Below are 23,412 nucleotides of genomic sequence, written 5' to 3' on the forward strand. Positions count from 1 at the left end.
TTATTGTGTCCATCTAGGGCTGGGCGATATATATCGCGATATTGTTATGCGCATCTCGTCAGTAAAGCCGGTTCCTTGATTAGTAGTAAATCGCCATCACCTGCTTTCAGATGGTGCGGCATTTACTACAAAGAGCCGTAGTTAACTGACAAGCTGAGCCATATCGCATCAATATCGCGGACGTATCTGCAGCGATAATTAATGCGATATGGCTCAGCTTGTCAGTTAACTACGGCTCTTTGTACACAGCAAAAACTCCAGTGTTAAATTAACACTCCTGGGAGTGTGTATGAGTCCACACTCAAGAGTGTTGAAGTTAATGAGATAATTAAGTGATTAATTTAGTGAGGATTGACTATTATTGAAGACACCTGATGTTAACAAGCAGAATCACTGAAGGAGAAAATCACAAATTGTAAGTTACCGTTATGACGATCATTGGTTGCTTTAGTTGGACTCTTGACCCATATATTATTAACTTTAGATTTTGTCTGTCTGTTGTTTCTGAATTGTAAGCACCAGTTGAACAAAGAAAAAAGTGATCTGATGGTGTTGGTTATATTATGACAATCATCATTTGAACTTGATCACTGAACTCATTAAAATCCTTCTTTCTGACTTCAATTTATATTGTTGGTTAGTGAATCTGCATAAATGCCCAGAATTTTTGATATAATATAAAGGATTTCTTAAAAGTTGTTTTAAAAAAAATAAAAGACCACTCTTTTAGGCACACACAGATGTCAAGATTCAGTCTATGCATCTCAACAATGGTGACGAGCAGAATATTCAATTGGGAAAAGTAAATTACATAGACAATTCAGATCATAATTTATTCATACCGCAATGCATGATGGGAGCCATTAATGAGTTGTGATTGGTGGCAGACACTGCAACATGCTTTATTATTGTCACCATTGTTGAGATTCACAGGCTGATTATTGATGTCTGTGTTTTAAATGAATTTATCTGAATGTGTTTTGATCAGAACAATGTTTATTAAATATTTTGAATTATAAGTAAAGTACTGATAATCATATCCTGAAGAATCACTAAACTGCTGCTAACAAGTTAAGCCAAACTATCTCAATAAGTTTCCTTTTTCAGATCACAGCATGATTATGTCAAAACATAACCACCACTATAAGATAACATTTTACTTTGTTCATCTAACTGTTATAATTCAATAACAGCAGACAAACAACAGTAAATATTAAAGTAAACATGTAATGGTCTAGATAGAGCCCAACTAAAGCAAACACCCATCACCTTAATGGTAACTTACAATTTGTGCTTTTCTTCTTCAGTGATTCTGCTTGTTAACATCAGGTGTCTTCAATAATAGTCAATCATCACTAAATTAATCACTTAAATATCTCCTCAGCCCTAAATACCGCTCCATCTGAAAGCAGGTGAGGGCGATTTACTACTAATCAAGGAACCGGCTTTACTGACGAGATGCGCATAACAATCTCACGATATATATCGCCCAGCCCTACTCTGGGGTAAGCCCAGCCACTTCCTGATGTAATTGTTGGCTTTTGAGTCCATCTTCTGCACACATCTTGAGAGGCCACATTAGCCACCTATATAAGGTGAATTGGTAGCTCCAGATCTTGAATTTACCCGGAAGATGGCTCTTGTCGATCCGCGTCAGACCTGTATTAGCCATATGCTTATCTGACAAGTCGGCTGTATACCGTTTACCGTAGGGCTGGGCGATATATCGCACGATATTGTTAGGCGCATCTCATCAGTAAAGCCTTGATTCTACAGCATATGATTATCAGTACTTTACTTATAATCCAAAATATTTAATAAACATTGTTCTGATCAAAAGACTTTCAAATGAATTTAGAAACACATACATCAATAATCAGCCTGTGAATCTCAACAATGGTGACAATAATAAAGCATGGTGCAGTGGCTGCCACCAATCACAACTCATTAATGGCTCCCATCATGCATTGCGGTATGAATAAATTATGATCTGAATTGTCTATGTAATTTACTTTTCCTTTTTGAATATTCTGCTCGTCACCATTGTTGAGATGCATAGACTGAATCTTGACATCTGCGTGTGCCTAAAAGTACGATTTTTGTTGTTGTTTTTTTTAAGAAATCCTTTATATTATATCAAAAATTCTGGATATTCACAGTTATGCTGAAACCAACAACATAAATCGAAATCAGGAAGAAGGATCTTAATGAGTTCAGTGATCAAGTTCAAATGATGAATGTCATAATATAACCAACACCATCAGATCACTTTTTTTCTTTGTTCAACTGGCGGTTATAACTCAGATACAACAGCCAAACAAAATCTAAAGTAAACATATAAGGGTCAAGAGCCCAACTAAAGCAAACATTGATCGCCATAACGGTGGCTTACAATTTGTGATTTTCTCCTTCAGTGATTCTACTTGTTAACATCAGGTGTCTTCAATAATGTTCAATCATCACTAAATTAATCACTTAATTATCTCAATAACTTCAACACTCTTGAGTTTTCATATACCCTCCCAGGAGTGTTAATTTAACACTGGAGTTTTTGCTGTGTACAAAGAGCCGTAGTTAACTGACAAGCTGAGCCATATCGCATTAATTATCGCTGGCGATATGTCCGCGATATTAATGCGATATGGCTCAGCTTGTCAGTTAACTACAGCTCTTTGTAGTAAATGCCGCTCCATCTGAAAGCAGGTGATGAAGATTTACTACTAATCAAGGAACCGGCTTTACTGATGAGATGCGCATAACAATATCGTGCGATATATCGCCCAGCCCTATGTCCATCTCTTCTTCATCCCCCCATATTGCGAGCCTCTGCCTTCTTGCTGTTGGCTGAGTAGAAGTCAAATGTTAATTTCATTACACTAATTAAAAAAATTAACAGTTTGCATTAGAAAAGAGCATTTGACTAAAAACTGATGTGCATTGAAATAGACACTGAATAATATTTATTTAATATGTCAAATGTTTGTAAAGTCAAAGCTTTACTTGATCGAATTATGTTTTATACTTCATTTTTAGCTGCTGCCACGTTCTTCTCTTTTTTGCCAGTGGGATACCATGAAAATGAGTATAAGTTCAACAACTTACCGTTCTGCCAGTTTTTACTAAACTTATGATGAAAAATTAAACTTATGTACTCAGAAGCATGCAGAAGTCTTTTCGTCAGGATCATGGCTTTTCATAGAAGTAGTAGTAGTAGGGGCCCTATAGTATTGGGCCAATCATCCCAGCAGGCACAGTACGTCAATGTGACGTCAGGAAGACGTTGGACTCCAACTAATCAACGTCAGTCAGACGTCATATTTTGGTTGAAAATGAAAATCAGGTTGACGTCTAAACCCAACGTTTGTTTGGCGTCAAGCTCCAACGTCAGACAGATGTTGAATTTTGGTTGGAATAAGCACCGCAAAAACATGTGACATGCATGGCAGCACATTAAATCTGTGAAGATCTCAGCAGAGGAGGAGTAAACAACTCCACAAACAGCATTACTTGTATTTTAAAGTCACCATGATGGTGGTTAGCGTTTGCTTTAGTTGTGCTCTTGACTCTTGACTTTATAGTATAAAATTTTCTCTGGCTGCTATAATTGTGTGTTTATAAAGCACAAATGTTGTAGCAAAATTGTTTAGAGAAATTAAAATCAGGTGATATTGATGAATTCCTGATTATATTCAGTGTCTAATGTTTTGATTATAAAGGACTGTGTATTTTTAATGTTTTATAATCAAAGCCATTTAGTTTTACAGCATGAGAGCAATGTTGTTTACCAAATAATATAGAAGATTTTAAAAACATTTAGTGCATTCAACTTTTCTCTCTACATTATTACTTAGCCATCAAGAATCAGTGTATGACTCTCAACAATGGTGACAATCAATGAAATGCTTCATGCTGCAGTGCATGCTGGGTACCGCCAATCAAAACTCAACCTTATCTCCCAGCATGCATTGCGGCATTAATAAATTATGCAGCTGGATTTTTTGTAGCTTGTTTTATGCTCAGAGTTGATCTGATTATCTGGACATTGTGTTTGATTGTCACCATTGTTGAGATTCATATGCTGTTTCTTGATGTCTGTGTGCATCTAAGTACTGGCATAGATGAAAGGTTTTTGTGCACTAAATAGTTTTTAATAACCAAGTATTTTATTAACAACATTGCTTGATATGCTGTAGAAACAAATTACTTCTATTATGAATAATAGTAAAGCAATATTAAAACCTCAATCCTATATAATCAAAGCATTAGACACTGAATAAGATCAGGGATTCAGGCAATTACATGATGACATCATCATTATCATTATCATCATCATCATCATCAGCCAACACCACCTGATCTCATGGCTTTTTTTTTTGCTACAACAATTGTGCTTTATAAACACACAATTATAGCAGCCAGAGATATTTTTATATTAAAGAGACAAGGGTCAAGAGCACAACTAAAGCAAATGCTAACCACCATCATGGTGACTTTAAAATACAAAATATGATTTCATTAAAACGAAAATTAAATAAAGTAAATCTGGTTAGTTTTAAGTGAAGCTGGTAATAAGTGTACAGCCATGCATTTCACCTTTTTGTCTGGTTTATTCCAACCAAAATTCAACGATTGCCCAATGTTGGAGCTTGACGTTAAACAAACGTTGGGTTTAGACGTCAGTCCGATTTTCATTTTCAACCAAAATCCAACGTCTGACCGACGTTGTAGTATATATCCTGTGCCTGCTGGGCTATATATGTTATATATGTTAACTTAATCCCCAACAGTTTTCTTCTGCTACACAGCAAAATCCCCAGAGTTAAACTAACTCTGCTCAGAGAACAGTTGGTCCCTCTCTACAGAATGTTAAAGTATTTCTGAATCTGCTGCTTTATCTATGCAGTTCATCTGCTATTACCAAAAAAGCACCTTAAAAAGCATTAAAGCAACTTAAAGAAAGTCAAGGGTCAAGAGCTAGAGCAAACACTGATCTCCATGATGGTGACCATGATAAAACTCTGTTAATTCTCAATAATAACTTCTGTAGACGTGACAGAAATAAAGTCAGTCTGGTTAGTAATAACCAGAACACATCTAAGGCTGTGTCTGAAGTCAGTTGTAGTTCTTGTGTTTCTGCTCGTCTCTTTTTCTGTTCTCTTCTTTCCTTCAATGATTCTGCTTGTTAACAGGCTTATTAAGGCTGAGATGACTCCATATTTAATATACACAGACTTTGTGGCTCAGATAAGGTCCAGTTCTGGTTTATTTCTTTTGCTATGGCCTGCTTGTGGCCCAGATCTGGCAAACAGGAGCGGTCCGCCCAAGGGCCATCATTCCACGCTGCATGTGGCCCAGATCATCTTTCCACATGTGCCAGATGTGGGCCGGATCTGGGCCGAAACAATGTTGCTATGTGTATATTCACAGAGGCACTTCAACAGCTGGAAGAAAGGCTAAACACAGTTCTAAGCATGAACTCTAATAGCAAAAAATATTATTAACATTAGCATATTAGTTATTAACAAAACGAATAAGACGGATGACATGATAGGCCTACCCGCATTGTAACACAAGTAAATGAAAGACCTATGGATTTTCGCCTTAATTACTTTCAAAGGAATGCTTAGTTTTTTGGTTCATTATTATATTTGAATTAAAACACAATTAAATAGTACGCAGCATTAATTAAACTCTCCTACACAGTAAATTCCACAGTGTTAAATCAACACTGCTCAGAGCAAATATGGTCCCACTCTACAGAGTGTTAAAGTAACACTAAAGCGGTGTTAAAGTTAATGAGATAATTAAGTGATTAATTTAGCGATGATTGAGCATTATTGAAGACACCTGATGTTAACAAGCAGAATCACTGAAGGATAAAATCATAAATTGTAAGTTGCCATTATGGTGATGGGTGTTTGCTTTAGTTGGGCTCTTGACCCTTATATGTTTACTTTAAATTTTACTGTTGTTTGACTGCTGTTATTGATTTATAACAGTTAAATGAACAAAGTAAAGTGTGATCTGTTAGTGTTGGTTATGTTTTGACATAATCATGCTGTGATCTGAAAAAAAGAAACTTATTGAGATAGTTTGGTTTAACTTGTTAGCAGCTCTGTGATTCTACAGCATATGATTATCAGTACTTTATTTATAATCCAAAATATTTCATAAACATTGTTCTGATCAAAAGACTTTCAAATAATTTCATTTAGAAACACAGCCATCAATAATCAGCCTGTGAATCTCAACAATGGTGACAATAATAAAGCATGTTGCAGTGGCTGCCACCAATCACAACTCATTAATGGCTCCCATCATGCATTGCGGTATGAATAAATTATGATCTGAATTGTCTATGTAATTTACTTTTCCTAATTGAATATTCTGTTTGTCACCATTGTTGAGATGCATAGACTGAATCTTGACGTCTGTGTGTGCCTAAAAGAAAGATTTTTTTGTTTTAAACAACTTTTAAGAAATCCTTTATATTATATAAAAAATTCTGGATATTTATGCAGAATCACAGTTATTCTGTAACCAACAACATAAATTGAAGTCTGAAAGAAGGATCTTAGTGAATTCAGTGATCAAGTTCAAATGATGATTGTCATAATATAACCAACACCATCAGATCACTTTTTTTTTCTCTGTTAATCTGGCAGTTATAACTCAGATACAACAGACAAACAAACTCTAAAGTAAACATATAAGGGTCAAGAGCCCAACTAAAGCAAACACCGATCACCATAATGGTAACTTACAATTTATGATTTTCTCCTTCAGTGATTCTGCTTGTTAAATGCAGGTGTCTTCAATAATGCTCAATCATCACTAAATTAATCACTTAATTATCTCATTAACTTTAACACCGCTTTAGTGTTACTTTAACACTCTGTAGAGTGGGACCATATTTGCTCTGAGCAGTGTTGATTTAACACTGTGGAATTTACTGTGTACAACTCTAAGAAAGTTGAACACAAACTACAACTTTCTTCAGACACAGCCTTAGATGAAATCAACTGAAGAGAAAAGAAGACATTAAATCTGTGAAGATCTCAGCAGAGGAGGATTAAACAACTCCACAAACAGCATTACCAGCTTCACTTATTACTAACCAGACTGACTTTATTTCTGTCAGATGGCTACAGCAGATCATATTGAGAACTAATAGAGGTTTAGATGTTGAATGATTGTTTCGTTTGATGTTACCATCATTGTGATCAGCGTTTACTTTAGTTGTGCTCTTGACTACGGTGGCCCAGTAAGTGCACAACACAACAAAATTTAAAAAGCAAACATAAGTTTATAACACAATGAAATTAATCTACAACACAACGGAAAATGTATAACACAACGAAATAAAGCTGCAATACAATGGAAATGCTCCTGACCACTAGAGGGCTCTTGGAGCGCAGTAAAGTTAGTTCCCTTTCGTTGTCACTCCGAGTTACGTCGGATGACGACGAATGGGGATTCGCTTAGAAAGCCTATCATCTTCGAGTATATAAAAGAGAACGTAAAAATCTTCTGAGAACGTAAAAATCTCTTTTCACAATGCAGAAATGTTTTCTGAAAACACCCACATCAAGGGTCAAGTACGGTGGCCCAGTAGTGCAGAACACAACGAAATTTAAAAAGCAAACATAAGTTCACAACAATGTTTATTAAATATTTAGAATTATAAGTAAAATACTGATAATCATAGGCTGAAGAATCACTAAACTGCTGCAAACAAGTTAAAGGTAGGGTAGGTAGGATTTTTCTAAAAAAAAAACATTCCAAATTTGTTTAAACTGTCTTTATATTCCAATACATAATTAAAATGTAAGTACTCTGAAAAAGAAAATATAAAAATCGAGTGACTGTAGACCTTTTAATCTGCAATAAACACAGCTCATTATTTCCATTCACTCCCACCCCCTCCCTTCTGAGCTCCTTCCAAAGCCACGCCCCCAAAACACATGAACGCGCGACGCCAAACGCTCAGGCTCAGCTGGAAGACGCATTTATTACCTGAGACGAGTGGAGAGGAAGGAGCGCAGTACATACAGTGACATCATGTCAGAATCACATGTAATAAAATACCTAACTTTATCACTATGAATATAAACAAATAAGATTTCTTTTAGTACTCACTATCAAGCTAGCATATCGATAATGGTAAAGTTTCATTCGGTAACGAGCTATATTTATAAGGCAAAGCTAAAAACAGGTTGCATTGATACACGTTTTTCCATTACCATCAGTTACACTGTGATGAAGGTGAATTTCGTGTAAGATTCATAACATATACGGTGTTTTGCATGTAAGAGTTTCCATGATGAAAACATTGTTGACTCTAATGAAGACTAACGTACACTCCGAGTCCGGAGACAAGTACCGCATCGTCGGTTCGAGGACAGGTCCGGGGTTGAGGGCGAAGCAGAGGAGGTCGTTCAAGAGTGCGGGCAGGGTCCGAGGAAGTAGTTTTTGCCTTGTTTGCCTTCGCTGACTGCATATGCAGGTGCTTTGAGCTGAATATTTCCGGGAACGGTGACATGTGATGAGTGCACGCAGGGCAGCGCGCGCAGTGGGGCTCGGGCACGAGACATGAAGGCATCTGATTGGTTCTTTACATTCGCACCGAATGGCAGTGATTGGTCAGAGTTTTTACTGTCCTGCAGCTGCTACAGAGGTCTGATTTTTTTCATTCCTTTTTCTAAACACATAATGTATTGACTACTATCAGGATGGAAGGACCATTTCACCAAGTATAAAAAAAAGTGTTTCTTGAACAGGATTACCTATACTACCTTTAAACCAAACTATCTCAATAAGCTATCAATAAACTATCTCTGGCCTTTTTCAGATCACAGCATGATTATGTCAAAACATAACCAATACTATAAGATAACATTTTACTTTGTTCATTTAACTGTTATAAATCAATAACAGCAGACAAACAACAGTAAATATTAAAGTAAACATATAATGGTCTAGAGCCCAACTAAAGCAAACACCCATCACCTTAATGGTAACTTACAATTTGTGATTTTCTTCTTCAGTGATTCTGCTTGTTAACATCAGGTGTCTTCAATAATGCTCAATCATCACTCAATTAATCACTTAATTATCTCCTCAGCCCTAAATGCCACTCCATCTGAAAGCAGGTGATGGTGATTTACTACTAATCAAGGAACCGGCTTTACTGACGAGCTGCGCATAACAATCTCACGATATATATCGCCCAGCCCTACAGTCAATGCATCTCAACAATGGTGACGAGCAGAATATTCAATTAGGAAAAGTAAATTACATAGACAATTCAGATCATAATTTTTTAATTTAATTAATTATTTTTTAATTTATAATTAACCGTTATGGTGATGGGTGTTTGCATTAGTTGGACTCTTGACCCTTATAAATTTACTTTAGATTTTGTTTGTCTGCTATTATTGATTTATAACAGTCAAATGAACAAAGAAAAGTGTGATCTGATAGTGGTGGTTGTGTTTTGACATAATCCAGCTGTGATCTGAGAAATGAAACTGTTTGGTTTAACTTGTTACCAGCAGCTTTGAGATTCTACAGCATATGATTATCAGTATTTTTTATATAATCCAAAATATTTAATAAACATTGTTCTGATCAAAACACTTTCAAATGAATTTATTTAGAAACACAGACATCAATAATCAGCCTGTGAATCTCAACAATGGTGACAATAATAAAGCATGTTGCAGTGGCTGCCACCAATCACAACTCATTAATGGCTCCCATCATGCATTGCAGTATGAATAAATTATGATCTGAATTGTCTATGACAATTTACTTTTCCTAATTGAATATTCTGCTAGTCACCATTGTTGAGATGCATAGACTGAATCTTTATGTCTGTGTGTGCCTAAAAGACTTCTCTTTAAAAACAACTTTTAAGAATTGTTTTGTATTATAGCTAAAATTCTGGATATTTATGCAGAATCACAGTTATGCTGAAACCAAAAATTTAACACTGGAGTTTTTGCTGTGTACAAAGAGCCGTAGTTAACTAACAAGCTTAGCCATATCGCATTAAAGGCACACTATGCGATAGGGCTGGGCGATATATCGCACGATATTGTTATGCGCATCTCGTCAGTAAAGCCGGTTCCTTGATTAGTAGTAAATCGCCATCACCTGCTTTCAGATGGAGCGGCATTTACTACAAAGAGCCGTAATTAACTGACAAGCTGAGCCATATCGCATTAATATCGCAGACGTATCGCCAGCGATATTTAATGCGATATGGCTCAGCTTGTCAGTTAACTACGGCTCTTTGTACAAAGCAAAAACTCCAGTGTTAAATTAACACTCCTGGGAGTGTATATGAACACTCAAGAGTGTTGAAGTTAATGAGATAATTAAGTGATTAATTTAGTGATGATTGAGCATTATTGAAGACACCTGATGTTAACAAGCAGAATCACTGAAGGAGAAAATCTCAAATTGTAAGTTACCGTTATGGTGATGGGTGTTTGCTTTAGTTGGGCTCTGACCCTTTTATGTGTACTTTAGATTTTGTTTGGCTGCTGTGTCTAAGTTATAACTGCCAGATGAACAAAGAACACAGAATAAAGTGATCTGATGGTGTTGGTTATATTATGACAATCATCATTTGAGCTTGTTCACTGAACTCCTTATTTGATTATTTCTGACTTAAATTGATGTTATTGACCACAGAATAACTGTGATTCTGCATAAATACCCAGAAATTTAGATGTAATATAAAGGATTTCTTAAAAGTTGTTTAAAAAAAAAAAAATCTTTCTTTTAGGCACACACAGACATCAAAATTCAGTATATGCATCTCAACAATGGTGGCGAGCAGAATATTCAATTATGAAAAGTAAATTACATAGGCAATTCAGATCATAATTTATTCATACCGCAATGCATGATGGGAGCCATTAATGAGTTGTGATTGGTGGCAGCCACTGCAACATGCTTTATTATTGTCACCATTGTTGAGATTCACAGGCTGATTATTGATTTCTGTGTTTCTAAAAAAAATAATTTGAAAGTACTTTGATCAGAAGAATGTTTATTAAATATTATGGGTTATAAGAAATATACTGATAATCATATGCTGTAGAATCACAAAGCAGCTGCTGCTAACAAGGTAAATCAAACTATCTCAATAAGTTTCATTTTTCAAATCACAGCATGATTATGTCAAAACATAACCAACACTATCAGATCACACTTTTCTTTGTTCATTTGACTGTTATAAATCAATAACAGCAGACAAGCAAAATTTAGAGTGAATGTATAAGGGATCAAGAGCCCAACTAAAGCAAACACTGATCGCCATAACGGTGGCTTACAATTTGTGCTTTTCTCCTTCAGTGATTCTGCTTGTTAACATCAGGTGTCTTCAATAATGCTCAATCATCACTAAATTAATCACTTAATTATCTCATTAACTTTAACACTCTTGAGTGTTAATTTAACACTGGAGTTTTTGCTGTGTAGTAAATGCCGCACCATCTGAAAGCAGGTGATGGCGATTTACTACTAATCAAGGAACCGGCTTTACTGACGAGATGCGCATAACAATATCGTGTGATATATCGCCCAGCCCTACTATGCAAGAATTGTGTTTTTGTCAAACAGCGACCCCTAGAGTCTCTGTGGAGTACTTGCACTGTCGTAAATACCTACCCCCCACCCTCCACCCTGTACACCGGTACCTGTTCGGTAAGATAGAAGCATCGGGCATGGAGCAGGCACAGAAAGACTCCAAAGATATTGACCAGGTAATGTTTCACGATTTCATACAAATATTAGGTTACTGCATAGTCTACTCAACTACTGATGATGGTGATAGGATAATAATAAGTTTATGTCAAGTGTTAGACTACTTTATAATAATAAAGTAGCACTGCGTTTGCTGGCTTATAACATTTTTACATGATCGCAGCTAAATCACAAGTAAATAGCCTATAGTCTAGGCCTACTGTATAATTTCATTTGTGTTTTTTGATTGTAATGTAAACATTACAAAATGCCAGATGACATCAATAAAGTTAGCCTAAATGTACGTCGCATTATTTCATTTCAACGTTGACCGTTATGATGTAATTAGACATGATTATTGCAATTTATCATAATATTTTGCAAATTGTGCTTGTTTACACTATTTACAACCTCTAGGCTTATTTATGTCCTGATAATTATGTGAGATATTGACAACTGTTCTCATGATAATCGCAGGAATCAACGTCAACAGCGTCGTTTACAAATAAGAGATTTACTTACTAGTCCATCAACAAGATCGCCAGGTCAGCATCGCTGTAGCATAGAGTGATAATCGCAGGAATCAACGTCAGCAGCGTCGTCTGATATCCCTCAGTGCTGCTTTTTAGCTCGCGCCAACGAGTGAAAGCCTGACTGAGTGGGACTCTTGTCCGGTTACTCATGCGGTCAGATTCTCTCTTCCTTTTCCTACACTCTTCCGACCACGCTTTCTTTGTTTTTTTCCATTGTTGAGTCTTCCAATAATCACGTCTGAAATGCACGCAAGTGTCTTCGTGCTTCATGTTGTTGTTGATGTATGTGACGTCGTTGCCGTAAACCAAGTCGTGATTCTCGCGAGATTTGTCGGGGGCGCTTCTCTCAAACTTGCATTGCTGGTTTTTCCAGCGGCGTCCCCCCCAAGCTTTACTACCAGGATGATTCACCCTACTATGACTTTGTTTACCACCGAAATGACTTTGAAGCTGTTATATTAAGGTACAATTCTTGCATAGTGTGCCTTTAATTATCGCAGGCGAGACGTCCGCTATATTAATGCGATATGGCTCAGCTTGTCAGTTAACTACGGCTCTTTGTAGTAAATGCCGCTCCATCTGAAAGCAGGTGATGGCGATTTACTACTAATCAAGGAACCGGCTTTACTGACGAGATGCGCATAACAAAGTGATGCGATATATCGCCCAGCCCTACCCTGGACTATACAACTCTGAATATAGGCAACCTATTTCATTCTAATTCAGATTAGCACAGTTGGTTTTAAATGAATCTGGTTTATTTTAGTTCAGGATTCCATACACCAGGTGTTAGTAATCTGTACTCAATCTGTGTTACAGAAAGCCTTTTTTTTAAGACACGATTAACTATTCTAGATTAAGGCCAACTCCTGTCTTAATTTAAACCCTGTCTGGGAAACTGAGAGGTGTTCATTTAACACTGGGGATTATGCTGTGTGGTTTGTTTGTTTGTTTGTTTGTTTGTTTGTTTGTTTGTTTGTTTGTTTCTTTCTTTCTTTCTTTCTTTCTTTCTTTCTTTCTTTCTTTCTTTCTTTCTTTCTTTCTTTCTTTCTTTCTTTCAACACACATTAATCAACATTTCTGTAAATGTGCCAGTGTGAGACAGCTGGCTAATTTTCAACTGCAGTCCTTTGGCAAGATGTTTTTGAAACCCTCAAAATAATAAAAAGTACAGTACGAGGACATTACATAAATCACAGCCAACAGTACATTAATCTCGATAATAATATTAGAGACACAGTTATGAGTTTCATCACTCACTTCTTTTTATCTACAGAATGAAAAAGCCCAGAGCATCTCGACACAGATCAAATTGACAGTTGTGAGTGTTTTAAAGCTCTTATTTCACTCTTATTGTATAAAGTTTTTTTATTTTTATTATTATTATAATTTTTTTTTATGTCATGTATGATCAGAGATCTCAATCTTATAATCACTGTGAACTCCATAATTATAACTTTTCAGGCCTGGGATGACCCAAAATTTTCATGGGACCTCTTCAATTATTGTGTAATTGAAACAATTGTATTCCCCAAAAATGTGTTTTGGACTCCGGACATTGAAATAGTAGAAAGGTATAAAAATACTTCTTGCAGAACTTTTCATTTAGCATTTCATTTATTTTTTATCACGTGGTCCCCACTGACCTCCCAGTCACAGGTTGATCTCACAGTGATCTCTCCATGATCACAATGTGAGTTCACAGTGAGCTAAAAGTGTAACCTCACAGTGCATTCACTGTGTGCTCATATTAAGACCACAATGTGAATCACCCCAGCTAGAAATGTTATTGGACGTGAACTCCAAAATCACTCAGATGTCAAATTTTGGTTGAAAATGAAAATTGGGTTGATGTCTAAACATTTGTTTGATGTCAGACTCCAATGTCATTAAACAACTCCACAAACAGCATTACCAGCTTCACTTATTACAAACCAGATTAACTTGTGTCATATGTGTACAAAAGTCCTTATTGAAATTAACAGAGGTTTATATGTTGATGATTTATTGAAATGTATAGTTTGGTTTGATGTCACCATAACGGTGATCAGTATTTGCTTTAGTTGGGCAGTTTGACTCTTGATGTGTTAATGCTAGTTTTTCTCTGGCTGCTGAAACTGTTTGTTATGGCAAGAACAATAAGAGTAAATGTGATCAGGTGATGACAGCTACTTGATAATGATGTGGACAACATTATAATCATCATATTATGCACTGATCATGCTTCTAGATGGTCATGTGTGTCATTAATTTCATATGATTGATTATTGTAATGTTCCTCCATCATTACATCTGGCTATGTTTAAATAAGAAAATTTATATGGTAAAAAAAAAAAAACCTCAAGAATCAGTGCTTGAATCTCAATAACGGTGACATGCTTCATGCCGCAATGCATTCTGGGAGCCACTGATGAGTTTTGTATGATGCACCCAGAATGCATTTCTGGATGAAGCATGTCACTGTTATTCAGTTTCACGTGCTGATTCTTGAGGTTTGAGTGTGTCTCAATAAAGTGGCTTAAAATTTAATCTACACAGATTTAGTTTTTTATGTTAAATACGGTAGATTTTTATATTAAAATGCTGCAGGATCTAATGTGTTTGAAATCCTGGATTGTTATGATTGATTATAAAAAATATTTTTGATTTTTTTTATTATTATTATTTATTGTTGCCAGAATGAAATTAGGCTACAACATCATGATAATATCTTTACAAGTAGCCATCATACTTGATCACATTTTCTCTTGCTATAACAAACTCTTACAGTAGCCAGAGAAAAACCAACATTAAAAACTCAAGGCCAAAGAGTCCAACTAAAGCAAACTATTACTTTCAAACAAACTTCGACATCTACAACTCTTTTAAGAGGTTCAGTCCTGTGTCTGGGAAACTTCCCGCTAAAACTTAATAAGAATATTAGGAGATAATGTTCTATCAATGTTATCACTAAACAAGTTTAAAATGTTTTTGGAGAGTGTTCCCACTAAGCAAAATGTCCAAAAGACGTCTTTTCAACGTCTTTGTCACAAAAATCGGATGTTGAAAGATGTCCACTGAGGAGCCAGAATGAAAGTTTTTATGACATCTTTTTTTGACGTGTTCTGCACGTCCGATATCTACAGTCGTGGCCAAAAGTTTTGAGAATTACATAAATATTGGAAATTGGAAAAGTTGCTGCTTAAGGTTTTATAATAGCAATTTGCATATACTCCAGAATGTTATGAACAGTGATCAGATGAATTGCATAGTCCTTCTTTGCCATGAAAATTCCACGATAAACTTCAAGGAAAGAGGTTCAATTCTTGTTAAGAAGGCTTCAGGGCGTCCAAGAAAGTCCAGCAAGCGCCAGGATCGTCTCCTAAAGAGGATTCAGCTGCGGGATCGGAGTGCCACCAGTGCAGAGCTTGCTCAGGAATGGCAGCAGGCAGGTGTGAGCGCATCTGCACGCACAGTGAGGCGAAGACTTTTGGAAGATGGCCTGGTGTCAAGAAGGGCAGCAAAAAAGCCACTTCTCTCCAAAAAAAACATCAGGGACAGATTGATCTTCTGCAGAAAGTATGGTGAATGGACTGCTGAGGACTGGGGCAAAGTCATATTCTCCGATGAAGCCTGTTTCCGATTGTTTGGGGCATCTGGAAAAAGGCTTGTACGGAGAAGAAAAGGTGAGCGCTACCATCAGTCCTGTTTCATGCCAACAGTAAAGCATGCTGAGACCATTCATGCACAGTAAATTCCACAGTGTTAAATCAACACTGCTCAGAGCAAATATGGTCCCACTCTACAGAGTGTTAAAGTAACACTAAAGCGGTGTTAAAGTTAATGAGATAATTAAGTGATTCATTTAGTGATGATTGAGCATTATTGAAGACACCTGATGTTAACAAGCAGAATCACTGAAGGAGAAAATCATAAATTGTAAGTTACCATTATGGTGATGGGTGTTTGCTTTAGTTGGGCTCTTGACCCTTATATGTTTACTTTAAATATTACTGTTCTTTGTCTGTTGTTATTGATATATAACAGTCAAATGAACAAAGTAAAGTGTGATCTGATAATGTTGGTTATGTTTTGACATAATCATGCTGTGATCTGAAAAATGAAACTTATTGAGATAGTTTGGTTTAATTTGTTACCAGCAGCTTTGTGATTCTACAGCATATGATTATAAGTACTTTACTTATAATCCAAAATATTTCATAAACATTGTTCTGATCAAAACACATTCAAATTAATTTATTTAGAAACACAGACATCAATAATCATCCTGTGAATCTCAACAATGGTGACAATAATAAAGCATGTTGCAGTGGCTGCCACCAATCACAACTCATTAATGGCTCCCATCATGCATTGCGGTATGAATAAATTATTATCTGAATTGTCTATGTAATTTACTTTTCCTAATTAAATATTCTGCTCGTCACCATTGTTGAGATGCATAGACTGAATCTTGACGTCTGTGTGTGCCTAAAAGAAAATTTTTTTTGTTTTAAACAACTTTTAAGAAATCCTTTATATTATCTAAAAAATTCTGGATATTTATGCAGATTCAGTTATTCTGTAACCAACAACATAAATCGAAGTCAGAAATAAGGATCATAATGAGTTCAGTGATCAAATTCAAATGATGAATGTCATAATATAACCAACACCATCAGATCACTTTTTTTTCTTTGTTCATTTGGCAGTTATAACTCAGATACAACAGACAAACTAACTCTAAAGTAAATACATAAGGGCCCAACTAAAGCAAACACCCATCACCATAATGGTAACTTACAAGTTATGATTTTCTCCTTCAGTGATTCTGCTTGTTAACTGCAGGTGTCTTCAATAATGCTCAATCATCACTCAATTAATCACTTAATTATCTCATTAACTTTAACACCGCTTTAGTGTTACTTTAACACTCTGTAGAGTGGGACCATATTTGCTCTGAGCAGTGTTGATTTAACACTGTGAAATTTACTGTGTGTGTGGGGTTGCTTCTCATCCAAGGGAGTGGGCTCACTTACAATTTTGGCCAAAAACACAGCCATGAATAATGAATGGTACCAAAACACCCTCCAACAGCAACTTCTTCCAACAATCCAACAACAGTTTGGTGAAGAACAATGCATTTTCCAGCACGATGGAGCACCTGCCATAAGGCAAAAGTGATAACTAAGTGGCTCAAGGACCAAAACGTTGAAATTTTGGGTCCATGGCCTGGAAAATCCCCAGATCTTAATCCCATTGAGAACTTGTGGTCAATCCTCAAGAGGCGGGTGGACAAACAAAAACCCACTAATTCTGACAAACTCCAAGAAGTGATTATGAAAGAAAGGGTTGCTATCAGTCAGGATTTGGCCCAGAAGTTGATTGAGAGCATGCCCAGTCGAATTGCAGAGGTCCTGAAAAAGAAGGGCCAACACTGCAAATACTGACTCTTTGCATAAATGTCATGTAATTGTCAATAAAAGCCTTTGAAACGTATAAAGTGCTTGTAATTATATTTCAGTACATCACAGAAACAACTGAAAAAAAGATCTAAAAGTAGTTTAGCAGCAAACTTTGTGAAAACTAATATTTGTGTCATTCTCAAAACTTTTGGCCACGACTGCACTGTAAAAAAGAATACATTGATTTTATTGATATCTAATTAATAAAAATGAGGCAACAGATTACAAGCAATATTATTAATTAAATTTAACAAATTAAAATTGAGTAATAATAAATCAAATGAATTCCTTTAAAGGTAACCATTTAAAATGAGTAAAATTTACAAAATATATTTTATTGCCAACATTGAAGACACCTGGTGTTAACAAGCAGAATCACTGAAGGAGAAAACCATAATTAAAGTCACCATTGTGGAGATCAGTGTGTGTTTTAGTTGGGCTCTTGACCCTTAAATCATTTACTTTAAGTTTTGTTTGGCTGCTGTACATGAGTTATAAACAGCCAGATGAACAAAGAGAAAAGGTGGTCTGATGGTGTTGGTTATGTGTTAACATAATCATTATTTCACAATCATTTGACCTGAATCACTGAACTCATAGAGTCCAATTTATGAGGTAGGTGATCTATATTAATTATAGCAGCACTGGCCTTGTACGGCATATTATTTTTTAACTTTTACAATGTAAGGCAAATAATTTCTAAAAGGTTTCTCTTACATAAAAAGGAGACACACAGACATCAATAATCAGCCTGTGAATCTCAACAACGGTGACATTTATAAAGCATGTTGCAGTGCATTCTGGGTTCCACCAATCAAAACTCATTCATGGCTCCCATCATGCATTGCTTCATGAATAAATAATGAGCTTATTGTTCAGAGGTGATCTGTTCGTCACCATTGCTGAGATTCATACGCAAAATCTTGATATGTGTTTGTGCCTAAAAAACAAAAAAACAAAAAAACATATATTTATTTTTTTATTATTGATTTGATCATTTGGATTTCATTGAAAAGGCTAAAAATATTATACTGCTGTAATTAATAAAGTTAACTTAACTCATAAATTGGACTCTATATGAGGTTCAGTGATTCAGGTCAAATGATAGTGAAATAATGATGATGTTAAATCACAACCAACACCATCAGATCATCTTTTCTATTTGTTCATCTGGCTGTTATAACTCATGTACAGCAGCCGAACAAAACTTAAAGTTAATAATGTAAGGGTCAAGAGCCCAACTAAAACACACACTGATCTCCACAATGGTGACTTTAATTATGGTTTTCTCCTTCAGTGATTCTGCTTGTTAACACCAGGTGTCTTCAATGTTGGCAATAAAAGATATTTTGTAAATTTTACTCATTTTAAATGATTAACTTTTAAGAAATTCATTTGATTCATTATTACTCAATTCTAATTTGTTAAATTTAATTAATAATATTGCTTGTAATCTGTGGCCTCATTTTTATTAATTAGATATTAATAAAATCAATGTATTCTTTTTTACAGTGTGTAGACGTTCATCGAACCTTCGTACAAGGTTAAAACTAGTTCAGATGTGGCCATTGTGGACATATTTTCAACATCATTTATGGTCTCATTTAGACATAATTTACTGTTTCTGGACCAAATAAACACTCTCAGGATGCATGAAATTAAAAATCATGTTTATTTCAATGTAATTTCCTTTTGTAATTGCAAAGCAACTCACAGACAGTTTGTATTTGTCCAAAAATCATGAACATAAAAGACACATCTGTAAATCACACATATTTGGATCATGAGAGAAACCAGATCTGAAGGAAAGACTTTCTGGCTCAGACACTTGTGCTGAACTTAATCACAGACATAATATACAGATACTTTGACTATTTCTGTCAGATGTTCTTGAGAATTAACAGAGGTTTAGATGTTGTTATTTGTTTAATTTGAAGTGTCACCATTGTGGTGATCAGTGATTGCTTTAGTTGGGCTCTTGGTCCCCTTTCTTTTTACTTTAACTTTTCTTTGGCTGCTGTAAAAGTGTGTTTGTGTAATACAATTGTTGTGGCAGAGAAAGCATAGAAAAAGTATGAGGTGTTATCAGCTGATAATATAATCATCACAAAATGGACATCTAATATTGTGTTTAAAGTTTTGTGTTTATATTTGGCATTCACAACCACCAACCTTGTGGAACTGCATTATTGGTGCCAGAAGCATTTTAATTATCACTTATTTGAAGGTGTATAAATAGCATGTGCACATATAGTCACACACAGACATCACAATTTTGCATATTATTCACAACAATGGTGACAATAAAAAAAAAAAAAAACACTTCATGCTGCAATGCATGATGGGTAGCTTTCATAGTACAAAACTCATCCTTAATTCCCAAGCTTTTTTGTTGTGATTCATATCCAAAATCTTGATGTCTGTGTGTGACTACATGATACACTTGCTCAAAACATGTGCACATGCTTTTTATACACCTTCAAATAAGTAAGAATTGTAATGCTTTTGGCACCAATATTACAGTCCCACAAGGTTGGTGGTTATGAATGCCAAAGCATCTGACAACATTAGATGCTTTTTTTGTGATGATTTCATCATCATCAATATGCTGAAAACAGCTGATCTTACTTATTATTGGCTTTCTCTGCTACAAAAGTTGTGTTTTACAAACACACAGTTCAAACAGTTAAACAAAAGTTAAAGCAAAAGGAACGGGGACCAAGAGCCCAACTAAAGCAAACACTGATCACCACAATGGTGACACTTCAAATTAAACAAATATCAACATCTAAACCTCTGTTTATTCTCACTGAGATCATCTGACAGCAATAATCAAAGTAATTATGTCTAAATGAGACCATAAATGATGTTGAAAATATGTCCACAATGGCCACATCTGAACTACACTGTTAACCCTTGCTGTAAAAAAAGGCGTAATTCAGACAATATCATACCATTTTCCATTAAAACAGTAATATACCGTAGAAAACAAAAAAAGCCTACAGGAATATACTGTAAATGAACAGTGCTTAAAGTCGACACTCAGAGGCTGTTTTCCCAATCACACCCTATACCCTTATTCACTATTCCCTACATTAGTTCACTAATATAATCCACTTGACAGAGTGAATGAAAAGAAGTGAGTGAATTGAGAAACTGATGAACACTGATAAGCAGAATCACTGAAGAACAGAGAAACAAGAACAGAAAAAAGAGAAACACAAAAACTACAACTGACTTCCAGCAACACTGAGTGTGAAACCAGTTTACAAACCAGTTTATGATTATTTCTTTCATACATGTACAAAAGTTCTTGTTGAGAATTAACAAAGATTTAGTTAATAATAAAATTTGTTGTCACCATGATGGAGATCAGTATTTGCTTTAGTTGGTCTCTTGTCCCTTGACTTCTTACCATTCATCTCTCTCTGACTGCTGTAACAGTGAGTTTATAAAACACATTTGTTATGGCAAGAAAAAGTCAAGAGATAGTTTATAAAGTGTTTTATTCTTTTGTGATGATGTCACAATCATCCTGGACTACCTGATTATCAGATTATTCCTGTATATATCCATTGAAATTATGGGTATGTCATATTTAGCATAAATCTGTGAATCTCCAAAATGAAATCAATATTTCTGTTATCAGGTCTTCTGAAAAACAACAATCATATAGTGCATTCAATTTTATTTTACTCCTGTTTGACTCAGACACACACAGATATCAACAATCAGCATATGAATCTCAACAATGGTGAAAAGTTTCATGTTGCAATGCATGCTGGGTTCCAGGATAATATAAAAATCCCAGCATGCACTGCTGCAGGAATATTAATAAAAAAAGAAAAAAAGAAATATTGCTACCATTGTTGAGATTAATGTGCTAAATTGTGATATCTCTGTGTTTCTAAAACATAGTGTAGCTCTGTTTTTTTTTTGGTTTATGCATGATGTGTTAAAAAAAGAGTCATAGTAATTTATTGCTGTGGTTTCACAGTGGTGCTAATGTAACACTTTTGATCGAGGATAAAACTCTGAATGAATAAGAATTAATTCCTTAGTGAATGAACAGGCAATATGATGATTTTGTCATCATAAGCATTACAACCACAATCATTCATAAACTGTGTGCGCACAAGTGTGATTTGCAAAAACACAGCTCAAGCTGTAAAAGAAAGATGAATGTTTTAGCATCAACATCCCAACTAAAGCAAGCACTGATCTCTATAATGGTGACTTCAAACAAACATTTTCAATAACAACTTCTGTATGACAGAAATAAAGTCATACTGGTTAATAATAAGTGTAATAATGTGTAATGGCTGGAAGTCAGTCGTATTTATTGTGTTTCTTTATTTTCTGTTCTTGTGTTTCTCTTTTCTTCAGTGATTCTGCTTATTAACAGCAGGTGTTCATCACTAATGCTCAACAATCACTTACATATTCCCTTAATTAACTCACTGCAACACTGTGTCAATGTTACTTTTACTCTTTGTGGTGTGGATTTTCCTGTGGGGTTGAAAGGGTTAACAGTGTAAGATAAAAAGACACACCCACAAAATGTATTTTAACAGTAATAAACTGTAAGTTATAAAACAGGTTTATACTGGCAACACTGTTGCCAGTAGTTTACTGTAAAATGAATTTTTTGGGTCACCATTGTGCTGAAGAGTAGAGCCTGTGCTTCAGTCCAGGAGAAGATCTACAAACATTGATGATATGCTGCATGTTGCTTTATTTAACAGGAGGTGACTGTGTAGTTGCTGGTCCAGTGGAAATCTTTTTATGTACAATAGTTTTTTAGTGGTCTCAAATGAAAGAAGTTCACAGTTTTACTTTGCTCACATTATTAATGCATTATAAATTTTAGTTAATACATTTAAATGACAGTTGGTCAATTTAAGGCAGTTGGTTTCTGCAAGTGTAATTAGTTCATTTGAATTAGAATTTAGTGCATTTTTACATAAACAAACTAGACTACAGTAAAGAACTGTACAATTAACAGTATTTTACTGTAAAAAAACCCGGTAAGGTCTAACAGTGTAGTTTTAACCTTGTACGAAGGTTCGATGAACGTCTAGATATCGGACGTGCAGAACACGTCAAAAAAAGACGTCATAAAAACTTTCATTCTGGCTCCTCAGTGGACATCTTTTCAACATCCGATTTTTGTGACAAAGACGTTGAAAAGACGTCTTTTGGACATCATTTTGCTTAGTGGGAACACTCTCCAAAAACATTTTAAACTTGTTTAGTGATAACATTGATAGAACATTATCTCCTAATATTCTTATTAAGTTTTAGCGGGAAGTTTCCCAGACACAGGACTGAACCTCTTAAAAGAGTTGTAGATGTCGAAGTTTGACATCTTTTCAACATCCGACTTTTGTGACAAAGACGTTGAAAATACGTCTTTTGGACATCATTTTGCTTAGTGGCTTCCTTTTAGGAGAACATTCTGGTAACATAATTAAAATTAGCAACAGAAAACATTACAAGAACATAACATAATGCTCTCAAAACATTCATAGAACAATAACATTTCTAGCTGGGATGAGCTCATATTGTGGTCACAGTGAGTGCGCTGTGAGGTTACACTTTTAAATCACTGTGAACTCAGACTGCTCACGTTGTGACCACATGGTGACATCACTGTGAGATCAAACTGTGACTGGGTT

At 35.4% G+C, this 23,412-nt stretch overlaps 1 protein-coding gene across 1 annotated transcript in view; it reads left to right on the forward strand.

Moving 5' to 3' along the window:
- Positions 1 to 23,412, forward strand: part of LOC309510629 (uncharacterized protein) — a 96,847-nt gene that overhangs the window by 24,094 nt on the left and 49,341 nt on the right. The window contains exons 9-10 of the mRNA XM_082185492.1: positions 13,567 to 13,611; positions 13,755 to 13,864. Of these exons, the coding sequence (XP_082041618.1) occupies positions 13,567 to 13,611; positions 13,755 to 13,864 (155 nt within the window). The remainder of the gene's footprint in view (positions 1 to 13,566; positions 13,612 to 13,754; positions 13,865 to 23,412) is intronic.

This window comes from Leuciscus leuciscus, assembly GCF_965113295.1.
Source record: "Leuciscus leuciscus genome assembly, chromosome: 1".
In the NCBI taxonomy this organism is placed as follows: Eukaryota; Metazoa; Chordata; class Actinopteri; order Cypriniformes; family Leuciscidae; genus Leuciscus; species Leuciscus leuciscus.